Source organism: Neopsephotus bourkii, unplaced genomic scaffold (genome assembly GCF_033783945.1).
Source record: "Neopsephotus bourkii isolate Nb327-2 ecotype Australia unplaced genomic scaffold, CSIRO-AGI_Nbou_v1 NB_1350, whole genome shotgun sequence".
In the NCBI taxonomy this organism is placed as follows: Eukaryota; Metazoa; Chordata; class Aves; order Psittaciformes; family Psittacidae; genus Neopsephotus; species Neopsephotus bourkii.
Window position 1 is genome coordinate 2,300,561 of NW_026901829.1, and position 21,817 is coordinate 2,322,377.

Below are 21,817 nucleotides of genomic sequence, written 5' to 3' on the forward strand. Positions count from 1 at the left end.
AGGAAGATAAACCTCTGCTAAACAAACATTCAAATGGGAAAGATTTTAATACTGCAAATGATGCATCTCATTTGATCTCCTATTTTAATTATTTTGATTTCATATCTCCTTATGTGAAAAGATCAATGAAAGTAATACATGATAGAAGGATGGAAAAGGCTGTGGCCTGCAAGAAGTAGGTATATGCAACTCTTAATTTGTTTCACATCCTGTTTAAAAATGGGAGCAAGATGTAGCTGTGTAGTTAGTTGAGGGGGGAGCTCTTCCTTTATGCCAGAGATACAAAGGATTGCAGTCAGATTCCAGGAAGAGCAAGTGTCTTCATATACTAATGGGAAGCTAACTTTTACTTACTGAAAGTGATTAAAAAGTGTGGAGTGTGAGGAATGGCAATCTGGGTTTGTTGAATGTGAGAGGATCATGCTGTTGCTGGCAACCTTAGTTTATTCAAGACAAGGAAGGATTCTGAGTTTGTTGAAAGTACCTACAAGTGAGCTTTTATTTTATTTTAAGTAAGTGAGCACTTTGTTTTTCCTGCAGTTTTTCTTCACATCGTTCAGTGCAAGAGACAGAAGCTACCTCAGTATCTTTCGCTTATGGCAAAACGTGTTGCTAGATAAGGTAAGCTTGGAAGTGTGGGTGCGAGTGGTTAAGTAACAAAATATTTTTCTAATGTAAGAAGACATGTCTTTGGAGGATAAGAAGCTTTCCTTGAGAAGTTAGTTTTTTCCTTCTCATACTGCCACCTAGAACTTTGCTGTTGATGGAGTGTTTTGTCTTTGAAGATAGGTTGCATGCTTTTCTTCACTACCAACTCAAGCAGGTATTACTAAATGGGCATGCATTTGCTTAGCATTTTCTATAGCTAATTTGTGATCAACAAGGCAAGAGGCTTTTTCACTGAAAGCTTTTTATCTTTTTGAGGAAAAAGCCTAAAGTCACCTTCTCAGATAACTTAGTTGAACCTTTGCCAGCCAACTCATTACAACTCCCCTGACCTTGAATAAAGGCAGGCTGTATGAGATGGAAGTGTATTTTGGCAACTTCTGTTAGTTAGTGTGATTTATATTGCAATTTGTGAATACTTAAGCTAATCTTTCTAAAAATGTCCCGACAGTTTCACAGAGCATCACTAAGTAATGCAATTTTTGTAAACCAATTCCTTCCTGTTTACGGCTCTTGTTGTTTAAATATTTCAACACAGTTGCAAATGAGCACTGAAATATCCATATATAACTGTGTGCTACAGTGGTCCCCAAAGGCTTAAAGCTCTTGTGCTGCTTAACTGTAGTACCCACAAAAGTTGTTTTGTTGTTTGTTGTTTGTTTGTTTTTGTTAGGTGAATTCTAGGGCAGATTAGAGGCACTTTTTGTCAAACAAAAGCTGGAAATAAAGGAAAGTGCCATTTAAGGCAAAATTAATGTTTCCTGCAAATCTCTTATCTCTTGTATTAAATCCTATTTTATTGTAACATCCCAATTATCTTGTCTTGAATCCAGCAGCTAGTGCTGCAAAACCCACAATGCGCTATGTCATCTTTTGGCTGGAATGTGCAACTGGAAACCAGCCTTGTTTTCTTTTGTTAAGCATAGTTTGTCAGGAATGGTAATTACGCAGTTGTTTGGTTCATGGTGCTGGAGGGTGCATGTATGGGCATTCAGGTATGCAAACCTATCCAAGAGAGTGGACCAGAGGCAGCAAGCTTTCTGCTGCTCAGTGTTAGTTTTGCCCCTGTGTTTGTTCTCTTTGATACTGAAATGTGTGTCACATTAGAAACAATTTTTCACTTCAGAGCAGTAACTAAAGGATAGATATGAAAATAGAAGTCATGGACTGCGTGTAATATGAGATGAATTAAGCCAGAGAGTTTTAGGGACCAGTAGCTTGGGACCTCATCTTATTCTTTATATCACAACTTGCTACTAGCATTACTTGCATCTCGCTAAAGTACATTGAAAGATAAGTCTGCAGATTTTTGCTTGGGGTTCTTAGTTGTAAGGTAGAGCATTGCTGTGAGGTGTAGGGCTTTTAATGTAGTATGTTTGCGGCTACTTACTGAAACAGGATTTCTGTTGGCTTGAGCTTCTACTTCTGCAGTGCAGTAGTGACTTCTGATTCTCTGCTAGAATGTTTGACTCACCTATCAGCTTGCTTTATCATTCTTTATGATTCTTTGTTGCTTAACCGAGCTGGATCAAGGTATAGAGGGGCACTGAGGAGTTGAAAGTAGAAAGTAAAGTTGCCAGAGCTGGATCTGACATGGCTACAGTGACAGCTGTCCACTGACCTGTTGCTCAAAGAAAGACCTTGGTGCATCCAAGCATTTTTGCTGCTTTCTCCCCATCACCCTATGACAAGAACAGAATATATTTGAAAGATATCTCATATGTCTGAAGCTCTGGCGTGATATGCAGTGTCCTAAGTACGTGAAGCCTGGTGTTTCTGGGCTGTGGGCTTAGTGGTCACAGGGATCCTGTCAGAATTTGTAAGGCTTGTGACAAAACCCCCCAAATCTCACACTGGAACCAGTTTGAAAAGGAGCTGGTTTTAACATTTCCTCTGTGAAGAGCTAGGTAATTAAAGCCTATGGATAATGTAGTTATTATCTGAAGTGCATCTACTAGACCTGGAAATGAAATCAAACTGTTAAATTCTGAAATAAAGTCATTCTGGTGTCACCAGAAGTATCACTGGATACCGCGATGGTTTGCACCGCCATCTGATGGCAAATAATCCCCAATTTGCACAATTCACATCCAGGGGATTGGATTTGTCTTTACTTCAAACCATGTTTGTGCAGAGGAAATTTTCAGTCACTGGCACGGGCCTCTTCAGTGTGTTCTGGGCATAGATTTTGTGTTACAGGGTCTTGCCTTTGAAGAATGACCTATCTCCTTTAAGGGGATGCTCCTTAAGCTTTCATAGCCTGCAGAACTTGTTGGTAGGGTCAGCATGTCCTTTCCCAGATCTCCATCTTGTGGCCATTCTGCCTTGTACTTTTAAAGTATCACACGACCTAGAGGGCTGACCAAGTAGTCTTCTGTGAAGTCTGCCTTTCTATTAGAAATTACTTGCATTATGTATGAAAAACAGTAAAAGATGCCATTCCATGCCTAAGCTTGCTTTGCCCATCAAGATGCTCTCCTCCAGCTTTGCGTCACTGTTCTCGTAGGACTGCTGGTCTCTTTAGCTGGGCTGCAGCTCTCTAGCTCAAAGCTTCTCCTCTGGATCTTGCTCTGAGTAACAATAATGTGTGCATTTGGCACCCTTCAGCTTTGGTTCCTCAGGGAATCAATGAGTACCTCCGTCTTAAGATGGTCCTTTCTTAGGCTATTTTATTTTAAATGTCTATATAAAAACTTTTTCTTTTCAAGGAAAAATCCACTTATTTTTCTCCACTCCTATTGCAAAATGTGCTCAGTGAGTCTCTTAGGCTTGCTGTTGGGTTTTTTTATTTAAATGCTCCTGGCTGAAGGGGAAGCATCATGGAAAATAAGGAGTTGTTAATGTAGGTCTGGAAGAGACATGACACCGGTTTTGATAAAACAGATAGCTGCTTCCACATCCATTGTGGCTTTCAATAATACATCAGTTTATAAAATCAGCCAAAATTCCTGTTTTGCAACAGGCTTTCCAGATTGGTTAAACAAGTTTACTAATGGCTGCTATTGACAGTAAGAGCAGTGCCATTTAGACTTTTGCTTTATTTTGCTAAAGCTTTTGGGTGTCAAATATCCACCCAGTTTAAGGGAGAAGGAACAAATTAAAATCTAATTAGGCAGGTCATTCAAATCCCAAACAAACACAGCACTCCTTATTTCTAATGGAACAAGATCTTAACTTAATCAGTCTCACTTCCCATGAGTCCTCTTCCTTAGAGCTGGATTTATTTTCCTATTGTTCTTATGCATTGCTGGGTAGAGATTTGCACTTGTCTCCAGAGGCACTGTAGCAGGTAAGTCTAGAGGTGTGAGAAGGGACCGGAATTTCTGATGAGCTGGGCTTCTTGTGGGAGCATCTACCAGGACAGCAGTTCTGCCTTCTCCAGCAGCTTCTCAGGGAGGGTTGTGAAAAAAAGGTCTTTGTTTGCACCTTTGTGTGTAAGGAGGGGTCTTCTGGAGATCTAAAAGGGCTTGGGTTGATTCTGACCTTCACGTTTGGGCAGTCAAGAGGGGGGAGTTGGGTGTTTCACTCACCAGTCGTGCAACAGACTTCTGTATCAGAGTTGCCTGGTGTGAGTGTGATGTGTGGTGGGGGTTTTTCTCTGAGGTAAGCCTGTACTGAGTGTCCTGTTCTTATTTCTGCATGTCTGAGGGGGCTAAAAATTCAGCAGTTTTGCTTGTGTCAGTGATACTCCATAGTATCACTTGTGCAATGCCACCACTTTGTATAGAGTGAAACAAAGAATTGATGGGTTTTGTTTCTGGTTGAAAAGACAAAACTGTGTGTCCCAGCTGCTTCTTGTAGCCTGTTTTTGTGTACAAAGGGAACTGATGAAAAACCCAGCATAGGCCATCACCTCCGATGGGCAAAGTAATTCATGTTTAGGTTCAGCCTTTCAAGCTTCAGAGCTTCTCAAAACCATGCTCTCAGAAGCAGAAGTCTGACCCAGAAAATTCGTGCCCTTCTTGCCTTCAGAACTTTTGCTTTATTGTACTGGAAAGGATGTCTGGTTTGATCTTGGGCTGTGACCATTAAGAACTTAGTATATCTAGCTGAGCTAGGAATAATTGAGTAGAGTGCAAGAATCCTGTTTTAGAAGCAGAAGTAGGTAACATTGACTTTAGGGAACCACAGGAAACAGCTTTATAGATTCCTAAAATGCATAGCTGAAAAGATTCTGTGCTTTCCTCAGATCATTCAGCCCGCTCTGCAAGGGCAGCCTGATGTGCTCACACACTGGTGCAGACTGTGCTGGTGAATTTCATTAGTGACATTAGTTGTTTCCCGGTTATTTTTTATGACTGGAAATAAAGGCACTGTTAATAATGGGCATGGGAAGTGAAAGGGGCTTTGTTTCTGCCCTTTAATTTCTGGTTGCAAGGTGTGCTATCTAAACATGCAACTCAGTCATATTCCCAAAGCATATAATGCCTGCTCCTGGTTTTAGTCACTTTAGGGGAACAGCTGTAGGTAGTTGTGTTTCGCTATGAATTTATTGCTCCGAAGGACAGTGTGCCTGGGGAAAGCAAGGCAGCTGTGTGTTGCCGCGTATGTTTTTAGCACTGCATTGCTTTGTGGAACGAACCCCCGTGGCAGAGGCAGGCATTAGCTGGTATGACCCTTGTTTTTTATGTGTGTGTTTCATGTTTTAGTGTTTCCTTTGCCCTGGGTAGGATTGAACACCTTGAACCTGGTCACTGCCCGTAAGATGCTTGTGCCACCTGCTTTCTGAAAAGACCGAAACTTTGTTGCGCTGCAGAATACCCGGGGGAAAGCCCCTCTTGCAGGGCGGCCGTGTGCCGGTCCGGGCTGGGTTAGCCCTGAGCCCGCACGTTTTACCTTTGTTTTTGCGGAGGGACAGTCTCCCTCTCGATGCAGCGGGGGTCTTGCATCCAGCCGGGGCACAGCGGCACCCGGGGCCGTGCTGGCGACCAGGGCCGGCGCTTTGACAGTGCCCGGCTTTCCCCCTTTGCCCCGGCCCCGCGGGCGGGAGCCGCTGCCGCCGGGAGGGAGGGCGGGCGGGGAGGTGGCGGTGGGGGGGGGGCCTGTCCCCGGGCGGGCCTCTCCGCCGAGCAGGAAGTGTGAGCGCGGCGGCACCGGGCGAGGCCGAGGGTGACCCGGGAGGGGAGCGGCGCGGCGGGAAGCGGCAGGTTTGTGGCGGCGGGGGTGCCGCAGCCGGGGGAGGTGGGGGGGGGTGGAGCGGCCCGGTGAGTGTGTGCGGTGCTGGCGGGGGGTAGCACTGCGGGTAGTGTAACACTCCACAGGTGGAAGCGGGGAGGGGAGGGGATCGCTTAAAAACGGTTTAAATAATGCATGGGCATTTAATGCGATCATTTCATGCACATAGTAAGCAGTACTTGGGTAACTGCCTCATTAGCACAGTGCTGTTCCCCTGATCAATATGGATTGTGGCTGGGGCACATTTTCCAGGATGGTGTCTCTCTTTTAGGAGTGCTGGTATTGCTCTCTGAGCTCTGCTAAATCCCAGAACCATATCTCCTGTCTCTCTTTCGTTTTCTTTTTCTTTTTATTTTGTGTGTGTGTGTGTGTGTGTGTGTGTGTGTGTGTGTGTGTGTGTTTTATAGCTGTTTACATCCAAAGTGGACTTTGAAACCGGTTGCTTACTTTGCCGATATGAGTTTGTCAGACTACTCCCTAACTTTCACGATGATTTGAGGGATCTTAATTGAGTATATCTGAGTACCTATGGGAATTCATGGGGCAGGGCAGGGATCATACAGAGAAAGAGAAGAGTAGCTAATGGTGAGTCAAGGTAATACTGAGCAAAAGCAACTTTTCTTTAGAGGGGGTTCTGGCGGTGTTCCAAGGTGAGGCTCTCCTGTCCCACCTTGGCAATGTGGATAGTTGGTGGCAGACCTAGACAGACAGTAGTGACTGAAACGCTAATTTCTCACCATTTGTAAGGCATTCTGAGCATCCTGAGGAGCAGGCATGCATCTATTAAGCAGTTTGTCCAAGATCAAAGAGGGAGCCCTGGCTGTCTGCTAGTTACTGGTCTTGTGCTGTACTGCGTGAAATTCAAGAGACACTGAATTTCACAAACACTGTGAAAACACTGGTGACACCTGAAGAAGCAAGTAATGGCTACAAGTGTGTGTTTTCTTGAAGTAACAATTTTTCTTGTGTGTGACATTCCTGGTTAAAAAGTGGGTTTAGGAATATGGTTTCTGTGTTTCCCAAAGGGTGGTTTGGGAATATGAAGTGGACAGGAGTACAGTTCCCCAAAATGCTGAAATCCAATCTTGAAATGTGATACCTAAATGCTTTCAGTCCTTGTCAGAATTGAGGTTAAAGGCTCTGGTGTAACTCGGACTTCTGGTTTACCTCCTGTCCCTTATTGTCCCATACAGTAGTTCTTGACTAGCCTACTTTATTTCAGAGGCTGACCAAGCAGGAATTCTGGCAGCTGGTGCACCAGAGCTATGGCTCTGAGCTGGGCCTGAACAGTGAGGAGATGGAGAGCTTCCACTCATCATCTGAAGACAACGGGCAGTCTCGGTAAGGAGAGGCTATAAGGCTTATTGAAGTACTCTGGGAGAAACAGTGTCCTGTTTCTTAGAAAATTCTGTTTGCAAAGTGTTGCTGTAGCCTTTCTGGAAAGGTTAAGCCTATGGTAAAAGGATGCAAAGAACCAAACTGCATAAACTGATCATCCATAAAAACTTGTGTTCATTGCCTAAAATGTAGGAGCACAGCTGAGGTGCTTAGAGAAGGGAGATTTGAAGACCTCATTCTCCTTGGAACTGCTTGGGGACACCAGCAGGATAGCTTAAATCGCAACCTTTTCTCATTAAGATACCTAGTCAGGATCTGTATGCCCTTCAACTGTATGGAAGGGCTGAATGGAATGGAGCTACACATGATGTTCAGACGCTTTCTGTTGTAGAGACTGAAACACTTGTTTTTCTTTGTTCTCCTGATGTCTGAGGTATTAGCTTATATTTGTGTTGTCCTCATCTTGAATTAGGAACATGGAACAATCTAACTGTATGTGAATTATTTTTTTAAAACAGTTACCTGGACTTGTGAACTGCCAGTGTTAATCTAATAATGGGGCTTTAATTTTTGCGTCTTTATGTAAATAAGTATGGCTCTACCAAACCAAACAATGTAATTTATGTCTTTTTTCAACACTGTTTGCTAGAAAATGAAAAAAAAACCCAAGTTAATTGCAAGCTTTTTTCTTTCCCCCCCCTGTAATAAAAATGCATCACTTTGTAACTCTGGAATTAAGGGGGCAGGGGAAAAACATCTTGTTAAACTTTCTTAAAACCTTTATTTCCAAGTTTGTTCTTGCCTATCTCTATTTCCTCTTTTTCTACAGCATGCACTCTCTGTGATTCACCTGTACTTGGTTTTGCTAACTTTGTGGTCAGAAGCTGAACATTCTGAGAGGTGGTTAGCGTGGGGAAAATGGCTTGTGAGATTAATGAGCTGGATGTGGGAAGAATGAGTTGGTGTTTTTTGAAGTTAGCTGAACAGACATGGTTTTTATACAAAAATCACACATGAGAAGCTTTCTCATATTTCTCAGACCTTGTATCTCCAACAATATCTTCCTTCTTGCTTTGGACAGATCCAGCATTTGTGAAGATTCTGGAGAAAGGGATGAAAAACTGCCTAAAATGATTGGTTTAGTTCGGGAACCCACGCTTCAAACAGAAGGGGAGTCACTCAATAGACACGCGTTGCCAGGAGTAAGTCCTGACACAGCCTTTCTTGCTATTTGTAACTGATAAGCATATATACTTGTATATGCTTATATATTTGTAAGTGTAGGATGCATGAGCATTTTAACTTCTAAAGAAGCCCTTGGGAATTCATAATAGTCTAGGCAGTTTTCACATCAGAAAACAGCTTCAAGTTTCAGGAATATTTATTGAATTTGGAAATGATCAACGTTCATAAAAGAATATTGCTTGTGTGAGTTGCAGCAATGTCTTACCACTAATTCACTGCATAACCTGGCTGGAACACTGAGGCTTAAGCCCTGTTTTTGTGGGGGGTGTGTTTTTATTATTAAAACCAAACAAAATTAACTTTGTTTTTTATCCACCTTTCTAGGGACTGTTTTTAGCCAAGTGCTTTACGAAAGTAATGCTTTTGTTTGCTTGCAGTGCTTTCTTGCTTGTGCTATTAGTTGTTTATAAAGTATCTCCTCTTATACTTCTGTCTTTCCTATACGTGAGGTTTATTTAAGGGTACTTACACTGTGTTACCCTTGCCTTCAAAGATCAGTTAGTCTGCTGTTATGAATATATGAAACCTTTTTTTTTAATTGTAATTTCTGAAAACGTTTCAGAAAGGAAGGGGAACCCCTGTTTCATATAATATAGATGAGTTTTGCCTTAATGCCTTGGGTTAATACATGTTACCAGCATGAATGCTTCACTCAGTACTGTATCATTTTGTGAATATATTTTTCTGTTTGGGAGTGCAAGTGCATTGGTAGCAGTATCTGAGGCGTGCACAGTGCCCAGCACAGTTGCCATATGTAGCTGTAGTCCTGAAAGGTTACAAACATTTTCACTTAACAGACACCGCAAGGGAAAGGTCTTGGAAAAGCAAATAGAGCAGTAAAGCATTTCTTATAGATTTCAATAGAGTTGGGTACCTAACTGCTTTTTTCTGCTTTTGAAAATTTGGGGAGGGAAGAAAGGAGATGATTGTAGCAGTTTTTACTACAATTAAATTTTCTGGCTTTTGTCACTTACTAAAACTGATCTGGAGGTTAAGCAGGCTTTAAATAGTTCTACCAAAAATCCAAGTTAATGGCTAGAGACTTGTACCCAACAAACAAGACTGGTATTTGTCAGATGTTAAAAGCTTAGTTAATTGGGTGATGGGTGTCTCTCATGGAAATCCTAGCAGTATGAAACCAGATTTTTGGAGAGATGTAACGGAGGCCTAGGAGGACTGTGGGTGCTGCTGGAATTTGGTCTCTTTAGGATAACTAAAATTCTGCCCAGGTAGCCTTGGTTTGGACTTGGAAGCCCTACTTGCACACGAACAAGCCATTTAAAACTAATTGCTCTGCCTGGAAAAGTGTTTTGTTTACCTGTGGGGTGCCACACCCAGAGATGTCTCTTGAGGGTGCTAAATGTAATTGGGCATGTTGGTAAGCAGGAATGCCTGGGGATTTGGTCTGTATGCAAGGAAGAGCATTAGGATTCTCGCTTGTATAAACTGCCTTTAAAAAGTCTTTTAATTGTAGTGTAAAAGCACAGTCTTGATAAATGTGTAACTAAACTGTTTAGTTTACTGTTTCAGCGTAACTAAAATACGTAATGAGTGTGTTCAGCTGTATGTGTCACTCAGTATTTCTCAAGAATGCCAACGCTATCTCCACAGCCCCAGGATTACAGCGTATTTTGTAGAAGCACAGGGACAGTAGGAGGAGGTGGTAGTGCTCTAGAATGTATCTGTCAAAACCATTGCACCGATGGAACAAAACACAGTCATGCTTAACCTCTCCTTTACTGCTCTGATATGCAAAGTAAGTCCCAAAGCTCTCTTCAGATGGAGCTGTGAAGTAATGGAGGGGTTGGCTATAGGACTTGGCCTCTCTTGGAAAAAGTATTGTCAGTAGCTGTCCATAGCTGATTAAAAGAAAAACAGTTATGTAACACCAGCCATGGCTCATCTGCTTCTCTAAATGCAGTTCATCTCAATGTGGGAACCACCTTCTCACCTGTATTTTCAACCATCTTTTCTCCATCCCTTGTAGGGAGGCCTTCCAGTCCCAGAGCCTGCTGTTCACAGGTTAAAAAACAGAAAAGCCTTGGCACAGAGATCAGCAGTATTGGCCTAGCTCAGGAGATAATACATAAAGAAGAAATTGCACATCTTCAACTCCACCTGACAGATCTGAAAATCATTTCTCTTTAGCGTAAAAAAAACCCTGAACACCCACCCACATCCCTCTGCAAAAAATAAAGTAACCTTCAAACCCCAAGAAAGCCAACTTGAGTTATTCCAAAGGCCTCAACATGAATCTCCTCTGCCCTGACATCATGAAAGGCTTTTTTGTAGGAGCTGTTGCCCTTGTCTTCTGACATGAGCCTGACATTCCTGTTTTGCTCGTGGCATGGTAGTCTGCTGTTACGCTGCTAGTGGGGGCTCCACTTGTTCACCAGATCCCTAATCATCATCAAAATACAATGCAGGCTCCTTGGATTTGAGCTGGATCTGTATGTCAGTTTTTAGACTGTTTTACCACAGCTAGCTCCTGTCTTCCATCTGTATTGGCAGAGTGTTTTGACATAGAAATGTTGGTTCTGTCCTAGTTCCTGTTGTGTGACTGAGTGTAATTTCAGGCATGGTAGCCCTTTTCAATAGGAGCATTTGTTAACTGATCTGCTTTTCTGATACAGTTTTTTGACCTTGAGGGAGTATTTCTGCCTGCTTATGCTGCAGTTAAATTCATGCCTGCCTGTTTCCCAGCCACCCACCTTCTGCTGATGTTCCTCAGTTGCACAGAAAAGTAGATGGTCTTTATTGAAGAAAGCCAAGTACAGGAAGTACATGATGACTTTTCAAGTAACGGATGCTCTTGCTTTTTTGAGTCAGCGCTGAATAATCTGCAGGGATGATGGTGTATTGCAGATGAATTGGAGCTACTCAATAAAGGAGGCCTGGTTTTACTTATTTTATGGTCTGTGTAGTACTGCATATAGAGGCTGTAACACTGCTGATTTCAGCTGTTCCATTGGAGGCAGTGGGAACTTTGAGGAGACATTTAGAATAAAATAGCCAAGCTTTTTTGGTGGCATTTGGAGATGCACAAACCTTGTGCATACAGTTCCAATAGAAATTACTTCTTGAAGTATGCAATGGCATGTAAGGTTAGCTACCAGTTCTTAAAGTTTAGGGTTAAGAGCTGCATCATTGATTCAGTGACTGATGTTTTTGGGGGGTTCCTGCTTGCTGGAGATGGCAAATGGTACTCTGTTGCTTTGTTTCCAAGAAGTAACATTTTATAAGTAGGATGCCTCTAGCCAGTGTTTTAAAACTTTTTTGTCAGAGGGTAATGGAGCTCTACAAAACCAGAATACATTTCAAATATATAATTTGGAATTTCAGATATCTAATTGCTGATAAAAGGGAGGTCTTGTCTGTTTCATTGTGCTTCTCAAGATTATTGGACCCCTGACTAAATTGTCATGAAAAAATAACCTGATAAATAAAAAGGAAAAAAAAAAATCTGTGTTAGTTTAATGAATATGTAAATGCATCAATGCAGGGAAGGAGACCAAACTGTGCAGGTGGTTGCAGGGGGACTGGATGAGGAATAAACTGTCTCTTTTAAGGCAGCTTTTGGTATAACAGTACAGATAAGTAATTCTGTTACTTGTTACCAGAGTAAAGTGAAAACTTGAAATAGAGGAAGGGAGATAAGCTGTGGCAGCGGGAAAGGGAGAACTTAAGTGTTTGACTGTGTGGTCTGAGCAGATAGAGCTTATGTCTGCTTTTACATGGCTTTCTTCTTTGATGGTAACTTTTTTGTTAAATGGCTTCTGATTACAAATGCTTTTTTTTTTTCTTTCCTCTTGGTTGTTTAAGGTGGAGGAGTCCCCAGGTGAGAAGCAGGTGAAGAAGAGCCCTCTTCCATCTCCAGAAAGAAAATCTGTTAAGCTGGTTAGGAGCAGGTCTTTAGAAAAGTCCTTGGACCTGAATGAGAATGAAGATCCTCCAGAGAAAAGCAGTGCCTCAGACAGCGAAGAAGGTAAATCTCTTGGCAGTTGGGATCTGTAAGCCAACCTGCCTGGTGTTGTTCCATCTCACTTCTGGAGCAAGTTAGAGAACTTTCTGATATTATGAAACTTGCTGCTCATTTGTTTTTTGGAACTGTAGCAACAACATCTTTGTATCTTACTTAGTTTTTGGGGAGGAAGAAAAGGTTGCTGGTGTTTAGAATGAAAACAAATTGTGGTTTTGCTTTTTCTCCTTTGGTGGCTAGAGAGTTGCTAACAGCTTAAACAAAAAGATTAAAAAATCGGTTTATTTGACAATGTGGTGGTGGTTGCTCGCTTTTCATGCTATCACAGGTACTTCAGATATTTTACTTGCTTCCGTTTTCACTTCTTGGGAACTGCTGGGAAACATTTTTGACCATTCTCCAGTTTTTGAAAGATTTACCCACCTCCACTTCTTTACACTTCTCCCTAAGGCATATGGGCTTCAGTGTTATTGATGGGGTAAACTGAGGAACTCACCGAAAACCCAGGCAAGACAACTTCTCAGGCTTCAGGAGTTTATTGTGCATATTTTGAATCTGGTCTGAAGGTGAAAAAACCTTCACATGTATCTTGGAGCAGATAATGCTTTGTGTTCCAGCACAGTTAGTATCTTAATGGATCGTACTATCTCATCCTCAACTCCTGCATCATTACCCAGTATAAAATGAGGAGAAACTTGGACCACAGTAGTGCAGCAATTGTAACCTGGCTGTTCTGTGCTTCTTTTCCCCTTCTCACCATAGGAGATAAAAGCATAGCTGTATGTCTCATAGTGGTTTTGGTATAAGTATTTATGCTGTCTCCTGGGGAGATAGTAAGGCCAAACTGTGCCTTCTACCTAGGCTGGGTGACAGAGAGACTTGTGCTGTGGTCTGTGGTGCTTGTTCTGTGGTCCCACATTAACCACTGACAACTTCTTGCTCTAAGCTGAGTATTTCACTTATCTTGGTGAACTGTGCGAAAGAGCCATAGTTGTTCAAACAGCTCACTAAGTTGTGGTGGATGCTCTGTTAAATATCCCAGTCTTGAACTCTGTAAATGCCTTTGAAATGAGGTATGCACAACCTGGACTGATTCCAAAGTTGTATGGTGGTGCGCAAATGATAGATAGGAAAGCTCAACAGTAGCAGTGTGTTCAGTGGCAGCTGCATGTCTTTCATATGTGAGGAGATAACTTGCTTTCATTGTCTGTTGACAGGAATAGAGGAGTTCAGTTAATTGAGGTTAGTTCTTAATCTGGCTGAAAAACTTTGCATCTCATCCTTTCAGACTTAGCAACTGAAGTTGCTTGTAGGTGTCATGATGTTGGAATCACGGAGGTGTCCAGGAAAGCTTTCAGAGTCATGGATTGAATTGGCTGCCTGCAAGTTGTTGTTGGCTGAGGATATACTTTATATTCATCTAACTTTCTTTTTGTTCACCCATACTGCTTCTGTGCTTGCTTGTGGGTATCTTGCAGTTTTCCTGTTCTTAGTACCATGCTCTCTTCTGTCTCTGGATTTTATTTTGTGACAAAGGTCTCCAGTGAAACTGATGCAGAATGGTCCTGTTGTCTTTCATGCTGCTGTTTGCCTAAATGCTAGCAAAAAATATTCCCCATCACTTCTATGCTGATGTTGAATAAATAGAGCACATTAAACTGGAGATGTCTCTTTAAAAAGAAAAAAAAAGAGAACTGACTTCATGCTGCTTTTCTTATTTCTCCCTCCCCTCCCCCAAGACTAGTCTTTTTTTTATTCAGAGCAGGATTTTCTAGTCCCACAGCATTATCTTTTCTTTCAGATTGCCTTCTTCATGCTTAGAATATTTTTCTTCTGTTTCTCTGTTTTCTGTTGCTGTTGTCCCATACTCTTACAAGGTGAATTCCTTCATGCAAATGAAACTAGCTTTCCTACATGGCAAAGGTTTACGCATGCGATTCATTTCTCTTGTGTCCTCTGCCTCATGTGCAGGCTGCCAGTGGAGGTGTCCTGGCAAATAAGGTGATGGGCAAGCTCAAGACTTGTACTCACAACTGCAGGTCCAGCTGACACCCAAAGCTGCAATGCCGGAGCCTTAGCAGCTCTTCTTCTCTTGCCCTAAGTCATTCTCACATTGCTTACTTGGGAATGGGGGATGTGCATCTTGCTATGCACCACTAGGCCTTTTGACTTGCATCTTGGTGCTTTTGTTAGATTTAATAAATTGGAGTATCAGTCTCAAGCCATGACAAATTTCTGGCTAAGCTAAAAATCAGTTTTTGAGGTCTAGATTCTGAATTTCAGAAAACAGTTTTTAGGTCAAGCATAGAGTATCTACTTCCAAAATAGAGCCAGAAGATTCTGGCTTTCCTCACATGACTCTTGTATGTAGGCTTTGGTTTGGTTTTCTTGTTGTGTTTTTTTTTGTTTGTTTGTTTGTGTGGTTGGTTTTTGTTGGGGTTTTTTTTTTTTTGTTTGTTTGATTTTGGGTGGGGTTTTTTTAAATGACAGTGTTCAGCAGCATTAAATACTTGGAAATTAGAAAGGGGGAAGCAGGAAACAGTCTTTTGTGTTAGAAAGCTTTACTGTGTATGAGGACATGATAAATTCCTTATCCCTTTGTGACTTACGCCTTTTGTGAGACTTTCTGTATTGTACTAATAACCACCTTAAATGTGTGGTCTGCAGGAGAGCATAACTGCTTGTGTTGTAGTGCTGTAGTAGTTTTTGCAGAAAGGGATACAAAGGGCAGAAAATATTTTAAACACAGGGTGGTTGAAATTAGTTCAGTTCTGTTTGGTTTTGGGTCAGCCGTCAGCACACACCTGCCCCCATGTGAGATTTTGGATGTGCAGTGTATGTAAGGTAAAGTGGCCCTGTTGTCTTGTTGCCATTTTAATCAAAATACTGGCAGTGTGTATTTTGAATATATAAATACCAATTACTTGTTGCTTTGGGGTTTGGAAGATACATGGTTGAGTTATCTAAAGGTATGAGGTTTTTATCTTGTGAACTGGAAGAAGCTGGCATTGTTACAATTCATACTCAGTAACTCCCCAAGTTAATTTTGTCCTTAGTGTTTTAAAGTTCAGGGGAGTTCTTTGATAATGGTTAATATTGCTGATGCAGTCATTAAATAGATGGTGTCTGGAACATGTTCACTTCAGGATCTGGTTTTATTGACTTGATTTCAGGTGTATATGGTTAAAGGCTCCTGCCTGCATACTTTCTTGTGCAGTGTGCATTTTTTACCTACCCACAGAGGCATAGAAATCCTCACAGTGCCAAGATTTGCATGCATGCTTCTTTCTCTCCTGATCCTCCCCCAGCTCTGTGGAGTGGAAAAATCAACCATGTTATTAATTTGTTTGATAGCTTCTGCTCTTACCAGTTCAGCTTTCTTAATTTGCTTGTGGTGTGTGTTTACTTTGAGCTGTTGTTTTTTTACAGGAATTTTAAGAACATTTTTTTTTCTCTCCCCCTTTCCCCTCTTCCAGTTTTCTGTCTCTTTTCTTGTGTTGCAAATGTTTTCAAACCTCTGCAGTCACTGCTGCATCATGATATTATGTTCAGATATTATTTCACATCTTGCCTTGCAGTGATGAAAATGACCTTATGAAGTGCAAGGCAATAGTGGGGGAGGGAACAGGCTTGCTGCTCTCATTACTGAGTGCCCTGGTTCAGTCTGGGTTTACTTCTGGATTTCTGGGTCCCTAGGGTCCTAAACTAAAGTCAGAATAATGTTATGTTCTCTTATCAGACAGCAGCATCAATTCATCTATAAATGTGACAGGCTAAGAGAGTTAGTGGTTGATAATTGCATACTGCTGAGGTGTTAGAACAGCATTAAAATTTAAGGAGTTAAGACTGGTATCTAGATACCTGCACAAAATACTCTGTTCATAAACAGTATCTCTAAGCCAGTCCTAGGTAAATGCTTGCTGTTGTTCTAGTATTGAGGTAAATAAAAGGAAGGTAGATTTATGTGTGAGTTAAAGCAGTCAACAAACAGGTGTATTCATTTGTGGCAGAGACAAGTGGTTGAAGCTTTCTATCCTATTCAGATTGCAAGCGTGTAAACTGTACAGTTAATCTTTGCTATGCTAGTGTTCCTGCTTGCTGCTTCACCTACTGCTTCACCTACAGATAAACTCTGAGAAGCCCAGATGGAAGCGACTTGAAGTTTGTCAGTCTCCTGGTGTATGCAGTAACTTTCTTCCACAGGTGTGGAGCTCACAGCAGAATTCATACATACATGCACTCTCCAGACCTGTGGTGTTAAAGATTTTTCCAACTTTTCTGGGAGAGAGTTGTTTGACTCTCAGCATCCAACGTGGCTGATGGGACTGATCTGTCAGCCCAGTTTCAGCTTGGATTTTTTGAAAATATTGCTTTAGGTGATGGCACCATTTTTAAGAATTTGTTCCAAGGGCTGAGAGTAAGTAAAAACGTATTTCTCAATAATGCCCTCATGCACTTGGCACTTCATTGACTATTCCTTATTAGAGACATCACTAGATACAAATATTGTACAGGAATATGGCATAGACCCATGGATGCTCTTGCTTAAGACTTAGTACAGGGAGGACAGACATCATGCTCGAAGAGTAAAGTATCTCAGTAGCAAGGTCTGCACATCAAGGTAGTAATGTATGGGGCTTTGTGCATATTAAAAGTTGCTGTAGCTTATCGAATTACTTTGCAGTATCAGAAACATAGTAGCTGTCCTCAGGAGTTTCAGGTGAATGTAAAGTTGTGTAGTTCAGCTGAGCCTCACTGGGGCAGAGGTAACTTGTATTATCTTGTATTTGCTAAGACATATACAAATAGCTGTCAGAGCTTATCTGATGCACGGTGGCTTGGTCATGTGTCTGGGCTTTTGTAGTTTTTTAAGCGGTAGCAGATTCCTTGGGCCTGTGAAGGCCCAGCTGAGACTCAGAGTAACCAGGTTTGAATTACCTGGTGTCTGATTCCATGCGTGTTAGCTGATGAGCAGCAGGCAAAGAGGATGTCAACACCAATATCTGAAGCTTCCTATCTCTTAGTGAAAGGAAGTGGAGAGTGGACTCTGAAAGAGAGGTCTGTAATGTTGAGGTCTTGTTAGCTGAGGTCAAGCTTACAGTTCACTTGGTCTGCATTTTGCTGGAATTGGGTTCAGCTCCAAGAGGAAATACAGTGAACATAAACTGAAAAGCTAGGCTGAATTTCTGGCTTCCCACAGAATGTTTCAGCACAGCAGAATCTGTATTCTGGCATGTAATGACTGCATATTGGCTGGTTAAATGTATCTCTTAAAATGCATGCTTGCTTTCTGTCCCCCCTTGTAACTGTAATTGCATAAGCAGAACATAGCATGGGAAAGAAGTCTCTGTTGTGCAAGCACAGAAATATGGCAGTCGTGCTTTGCTTTTGGAATCCTACACTGAAGTATGATAAGGTCAAAGAGAACATTTTTGAAGGCAGATGTGTAACAGGGACTTCTAGCAGGCTAGAAGCAGCACTAGAGTGGAAGTCTGCTCTGTCAGAATTGGATTTCATTGGGGGACTGTTGTGGTGTTCAGTTGCTGTGTTTGCATTCATCCATATTGACTGCTGCTGCTAAGCAGTAATGTTTTAAGCGCTGTAACCGTAGCTTATAGGAGCTGTAGCTTGATATTCGGGCTAGCTTTGCATTGGTGGCTAGCACTGACCTTTGCCAGCTCTGAACTTTCATTTCTATCAGTTGAAAGGTTAGCCAGACTTCTGTCTGGCTCCTGCAAGATTTGCTTTCAGGCTTTTTGTTTTGTTTCTGTAATGTGGGTGGGTGGGGGCTTTTGTTTGGTTTTGAATTTACCTTTGGTTTTGTTTGGTTTTACCTTAGGATGGACTTGTTCTAAAGCATAAGCAGCTTGAGTTGGGGTTGGCATAGGAAACTGCTTGCCCTCCAGGATCATAATTCTGTCCCTTATACCCTGCAAGAGTGGCTGAGATGACCACGAAGCTGAGTCATGCCAGCAGCCAACAAGAAGGAGAAAAATAGCAAAGATTGGTGTTGCAGCCACAAAATGTGCTTGTTGCAGGTTTTGAATTGGGGATGGCAATCTTGGTGCACTTTTCAGGACTGCAAAATGGAGCAAGGAACCTCTTGCATTCCTCTTATGATTAGGTATGGAGGGAAGAACTGTATGGGAGTTTACCTAGTCTCTTAGACTGTGAACACTATTAGCATTACGGATGTCAAAGGCAGAATTCTGAAACTAGCCACAAGTAAGAAAGCCAGTATAGTTTCACTGTGCTGCTTGCTGTGCATGTGTCCTTCCTATAATAGGCATGCATATTAATGAAGATTATGCTAACTTTTTGTCTTCCACCATGATTCTTGTAGTAGGATTAGTAGAATACTGAAGACAAAACTAGAAGGATGGGACCTTGTGATGTTGATTTATCATTTTATGTTTGCACAGGGAAATGGGGGAGTGGTGCTGAAAATCAATTCTGGACTTTGTTTCTGAAGACAGCCTACTTACCAAATCATGTGCTGCTGTCATTACTGGCTTTTTGAGAGTGAGAAACAAATGCTGATGCAAGCTTGGGAAGGATTTGAGCTGTAATAAAGCTTGGAATATTAAAAAGTTTCTTCATAATACTGTTCGTTCTTAATGTGACCTCTCTGCCTTTCCTTAGCAGTGAAGGAGACTGTCTCTGAAAATGATCTCTATGGGAGACTTTTTATAAACAGAGTTTTCCATATCACTGCAGACAAGATGTTTGAAATCCTTTTCACCAATTCTCACTTCATGCAGAGGTTTCTCAATTCCAGGAGTATAGTAGGTAATGCACTCTTCTCCTTTCTGTCTGTGTTGCAAACTATCCTGAAAATTTCAAACTCTGAGAAATATTAAATAGGGCTAAGTTGAATTCTAAGGTTCTCATTGCTTAAAAAGAATTGTGAAGCTTTGAAGCTTTACTATGAGAGAGGATATTTAAAGCTAGCCTGCTGTTTCCATAGATTTGTAGATCAGTTATACTTCAGTGTAAAAACCTCATTTCAGTGTACCGCAAACTTGCACCTTAATGGCTGAATTTGGGTTAGACTGTTAAAGTGATGCAATATGTGGGGTATTTCTGATTATGTTGTGTTCCAGAAATAGTGAAACATGCACAGCTGGCACAGGGGCAAGATAATTGTATCCTCCTAAAAGATACTCACAGGCTTTAATTTTCTGGATGAGTAAACTTTATTCATTGATATCATATGAACAGAAATAAAGTCAAAAAGGGTAATATTTATTCAGTGTCAGCTTGGAAGGCAAAGTGGCAAAAGTGACGTATTTTCATTTAATTGCTTAATCTTCTCCCCACCCTCAAGTCTCTTTCAGTAGACCCAGGTTCAGCCACTTAGTGCTTCGCCTTTGTTCATCAGTGAACTACAGTTTTCACTTTTCCTGCAAAAACCATACCCATTTGGAATCTGTTTTCTGTCTCTCTCCCCACCACTGTTCTTAAACTGTTAAGATGTGAAAAGGCAGAGATAATGCTTTTTAGGTAATCTACATGTGAGGTTTTGCATAATTTCTCATCTAGATGCAGTATCAACCCCTTGGAATAGAGATTCCAACGGCAATCAGTTGAGGACTTTGACGTACACTGTAACGATTAACAATCCACTTTGTGGGAAGTTCACAACTGCAACTGAAAAGCAGGTACTGTGTGCATGTGTGTATCTGTCTGATGCCCTTTAATGCAAGGGAGAGGTCAGATGTACAGCCTGTTGGAGATCTGACCAAGATTTAGAGTTCAGTGAGCTGCAGTGCATCTGCAGTTTAAAGGTAGTATCTCTAAGGTAAATTGCTGCCTCTCACCATTAGTGAGTAAATGCTGAGGAAATCAGAGAGGCTTTCTGCCTTTACAGATGGCTGTAAGCTTCTGCCACAGACTTTGTGGGCAGAAGTATTGGCGACTGTTATGAATTTAGGGGTGAAAAGATGCAGTGAAATGCTTTCAGTGTCTACTTATGGGCTCTCCAGGAGAGATGGAAAGAGCCTAGCAAAGGGCCACTAAGATGATTAAGGAAATGGAGCATCTCATGGGAAACGGATGAGAGCTGGGACTGTTAAGCCTGGAGAAGGCTCAGGGATGATCTTACATTGTGTCTATAAGTATCTGAAGGGAGAGTGAGGGTGACAGAGCACTGGAATAGGTTGTCCATTGAGGTTGTGGCATCTTCTCCCTTGGAGATACTGGAAAGCCTAGTCCTGGGCAACCAGCTCTAGATGGCCCTTCTTGAGCAGGGTTCTTGGACAAGATAACCACTAGAGGTGCTTTCCAATCTCAAGCTTTCTGTAATTATGCTTTGAGAAAGGTCTCATAAATCAGTCTCAAAGAGCAGCTGCGGTAACGAGTCAGTGGCCAGCCTTGCATCTGGTACTTGAAATGGCAGTGGGGAAATACTGTTGCACAGGGAGGCATCTTTCCCACTCCATCTATACTTGCTGTTAGTAACTTTTTTTATTGTGGCGTTCAGGCTTTCTCCCTGCTCTAGTTCATTTGAAGTTGTTAATCTAGTCTAAGGAATTCAGGCTGAAGGGGGGGAGGGGGGGATGGGGGGGAGCAAAGCAGGTACCATGAATATACCTTCTTATTTTCTTTTACTGTAGATCCTGCATAAGCAAAGCCAGAAAGGTCAATCTTACCAGGTGGATGCGGAGGTGCTGACCCATGATGTCCCCTACCACGATTATTTCTACACTGTGAATAGATACTGCATCAGCCGCACATCCAATCACAAGTGTCGATTACGGTGAGCCTGAGTGGTGCACAGCGGGAGGGGGGAAGCTGAGGCAGGTATGTTACAGGTTGATGAAGTGTGCTTCTCTAAAGATGTACCAACAGCATAGAGAAGGTCAGCTTCTCTTGAAGTTAAGGATCTCTTCTGAAAAATAAGCTTGGTTTATTTCTTGTCACATGTATGCCGTATTTAGATTTCATTAATGCAGTGAGAAATGAACTCTTTGACTCTGAGGTATGGATCTCATCTCCAAAGCTGAAATGGGTTCTGATCGGCCTTGAATTTTTAAGTGCACCTGTGTGAGTGGGGAGAAATTGAAACTGATGTTTTATTACAAAGTTTCCCAGATATCCTTGCTAAGGGCCAGCAGAGGGGACAGTTTCATAAGAAGGTACAGAGAAGATAGAAATGTACCTGCTTTTGAAGGGAAGGTACTTAAGTGAATCAGACTTCATTATTAAGCGCTACTTAGATATGGGAGTCTTAAAAGGCACTTCTTTTCTCTCCCATTTGCTAAAAAAACACGCTTAAATGCGAAACTTGATCCCTTCAGATGTTTGTGACTTTCTGACTATATGATTGTTTCTTGTACTGCCTCTGTTTTATCTCAGACTTTATCAGTACCCAGGAAAGGTAAGGAAGCCTGAATTTCGTTCTGGCTTCTCTCA

At 41.8% G+C, this 21,817-nt stretch overlaps 1 protein-coding gene across 5 annotated transcripts in view; it reads left to right on the top strand.

Annotated features, from left to right (window-relative positions):
* GRAMD1C (GRAM domain containing 1C) overlaps window positions 1-21,817 on the top strand; it is a 53,509-nt gene that overhangs the window by 24,598 nt on the left and 7,094 nt on the right. For 4 of the 5 annotated variants that reach the window (XR_009727424.1, XM_061366691.1, XM_061366688.1 and 1 more), the window contains exons 6-12: window positions 541-621; window positions 7,064-7,182; window positions 8,261-8,381; window positions 12,247-12,409; window positions 19,046-19,192; window positions 19,946-20,064; window positions 21,019-21,161. Coding sequence is in view for 4 of the 5 variants with exons in the window: in XM_061366691.1 (XP_061222675.1) it covers window positions 541-621; window positions 7,064-7,182; window positions 8,261-8,381; window positions 12,247-12,409; window positions 19,046-19,192; window positions 19,946-20,064; window positions 21,019-21,161 (893 nt within the window). In the remaining variant the exon portion in view is untranslated. The remainder of the gene's footprint in view (window positions 1-540; window positions 622-7,063; window positions 7,183-8,260; window positions 8,382-12,246; window positions 12,410-19,045; window positions 19,193-19,945; window positions 20,065-21,018; window positions 21,162-21,817) is intronic. The other variant, XM_061366689.1, reaches the window with a different exon arrangement.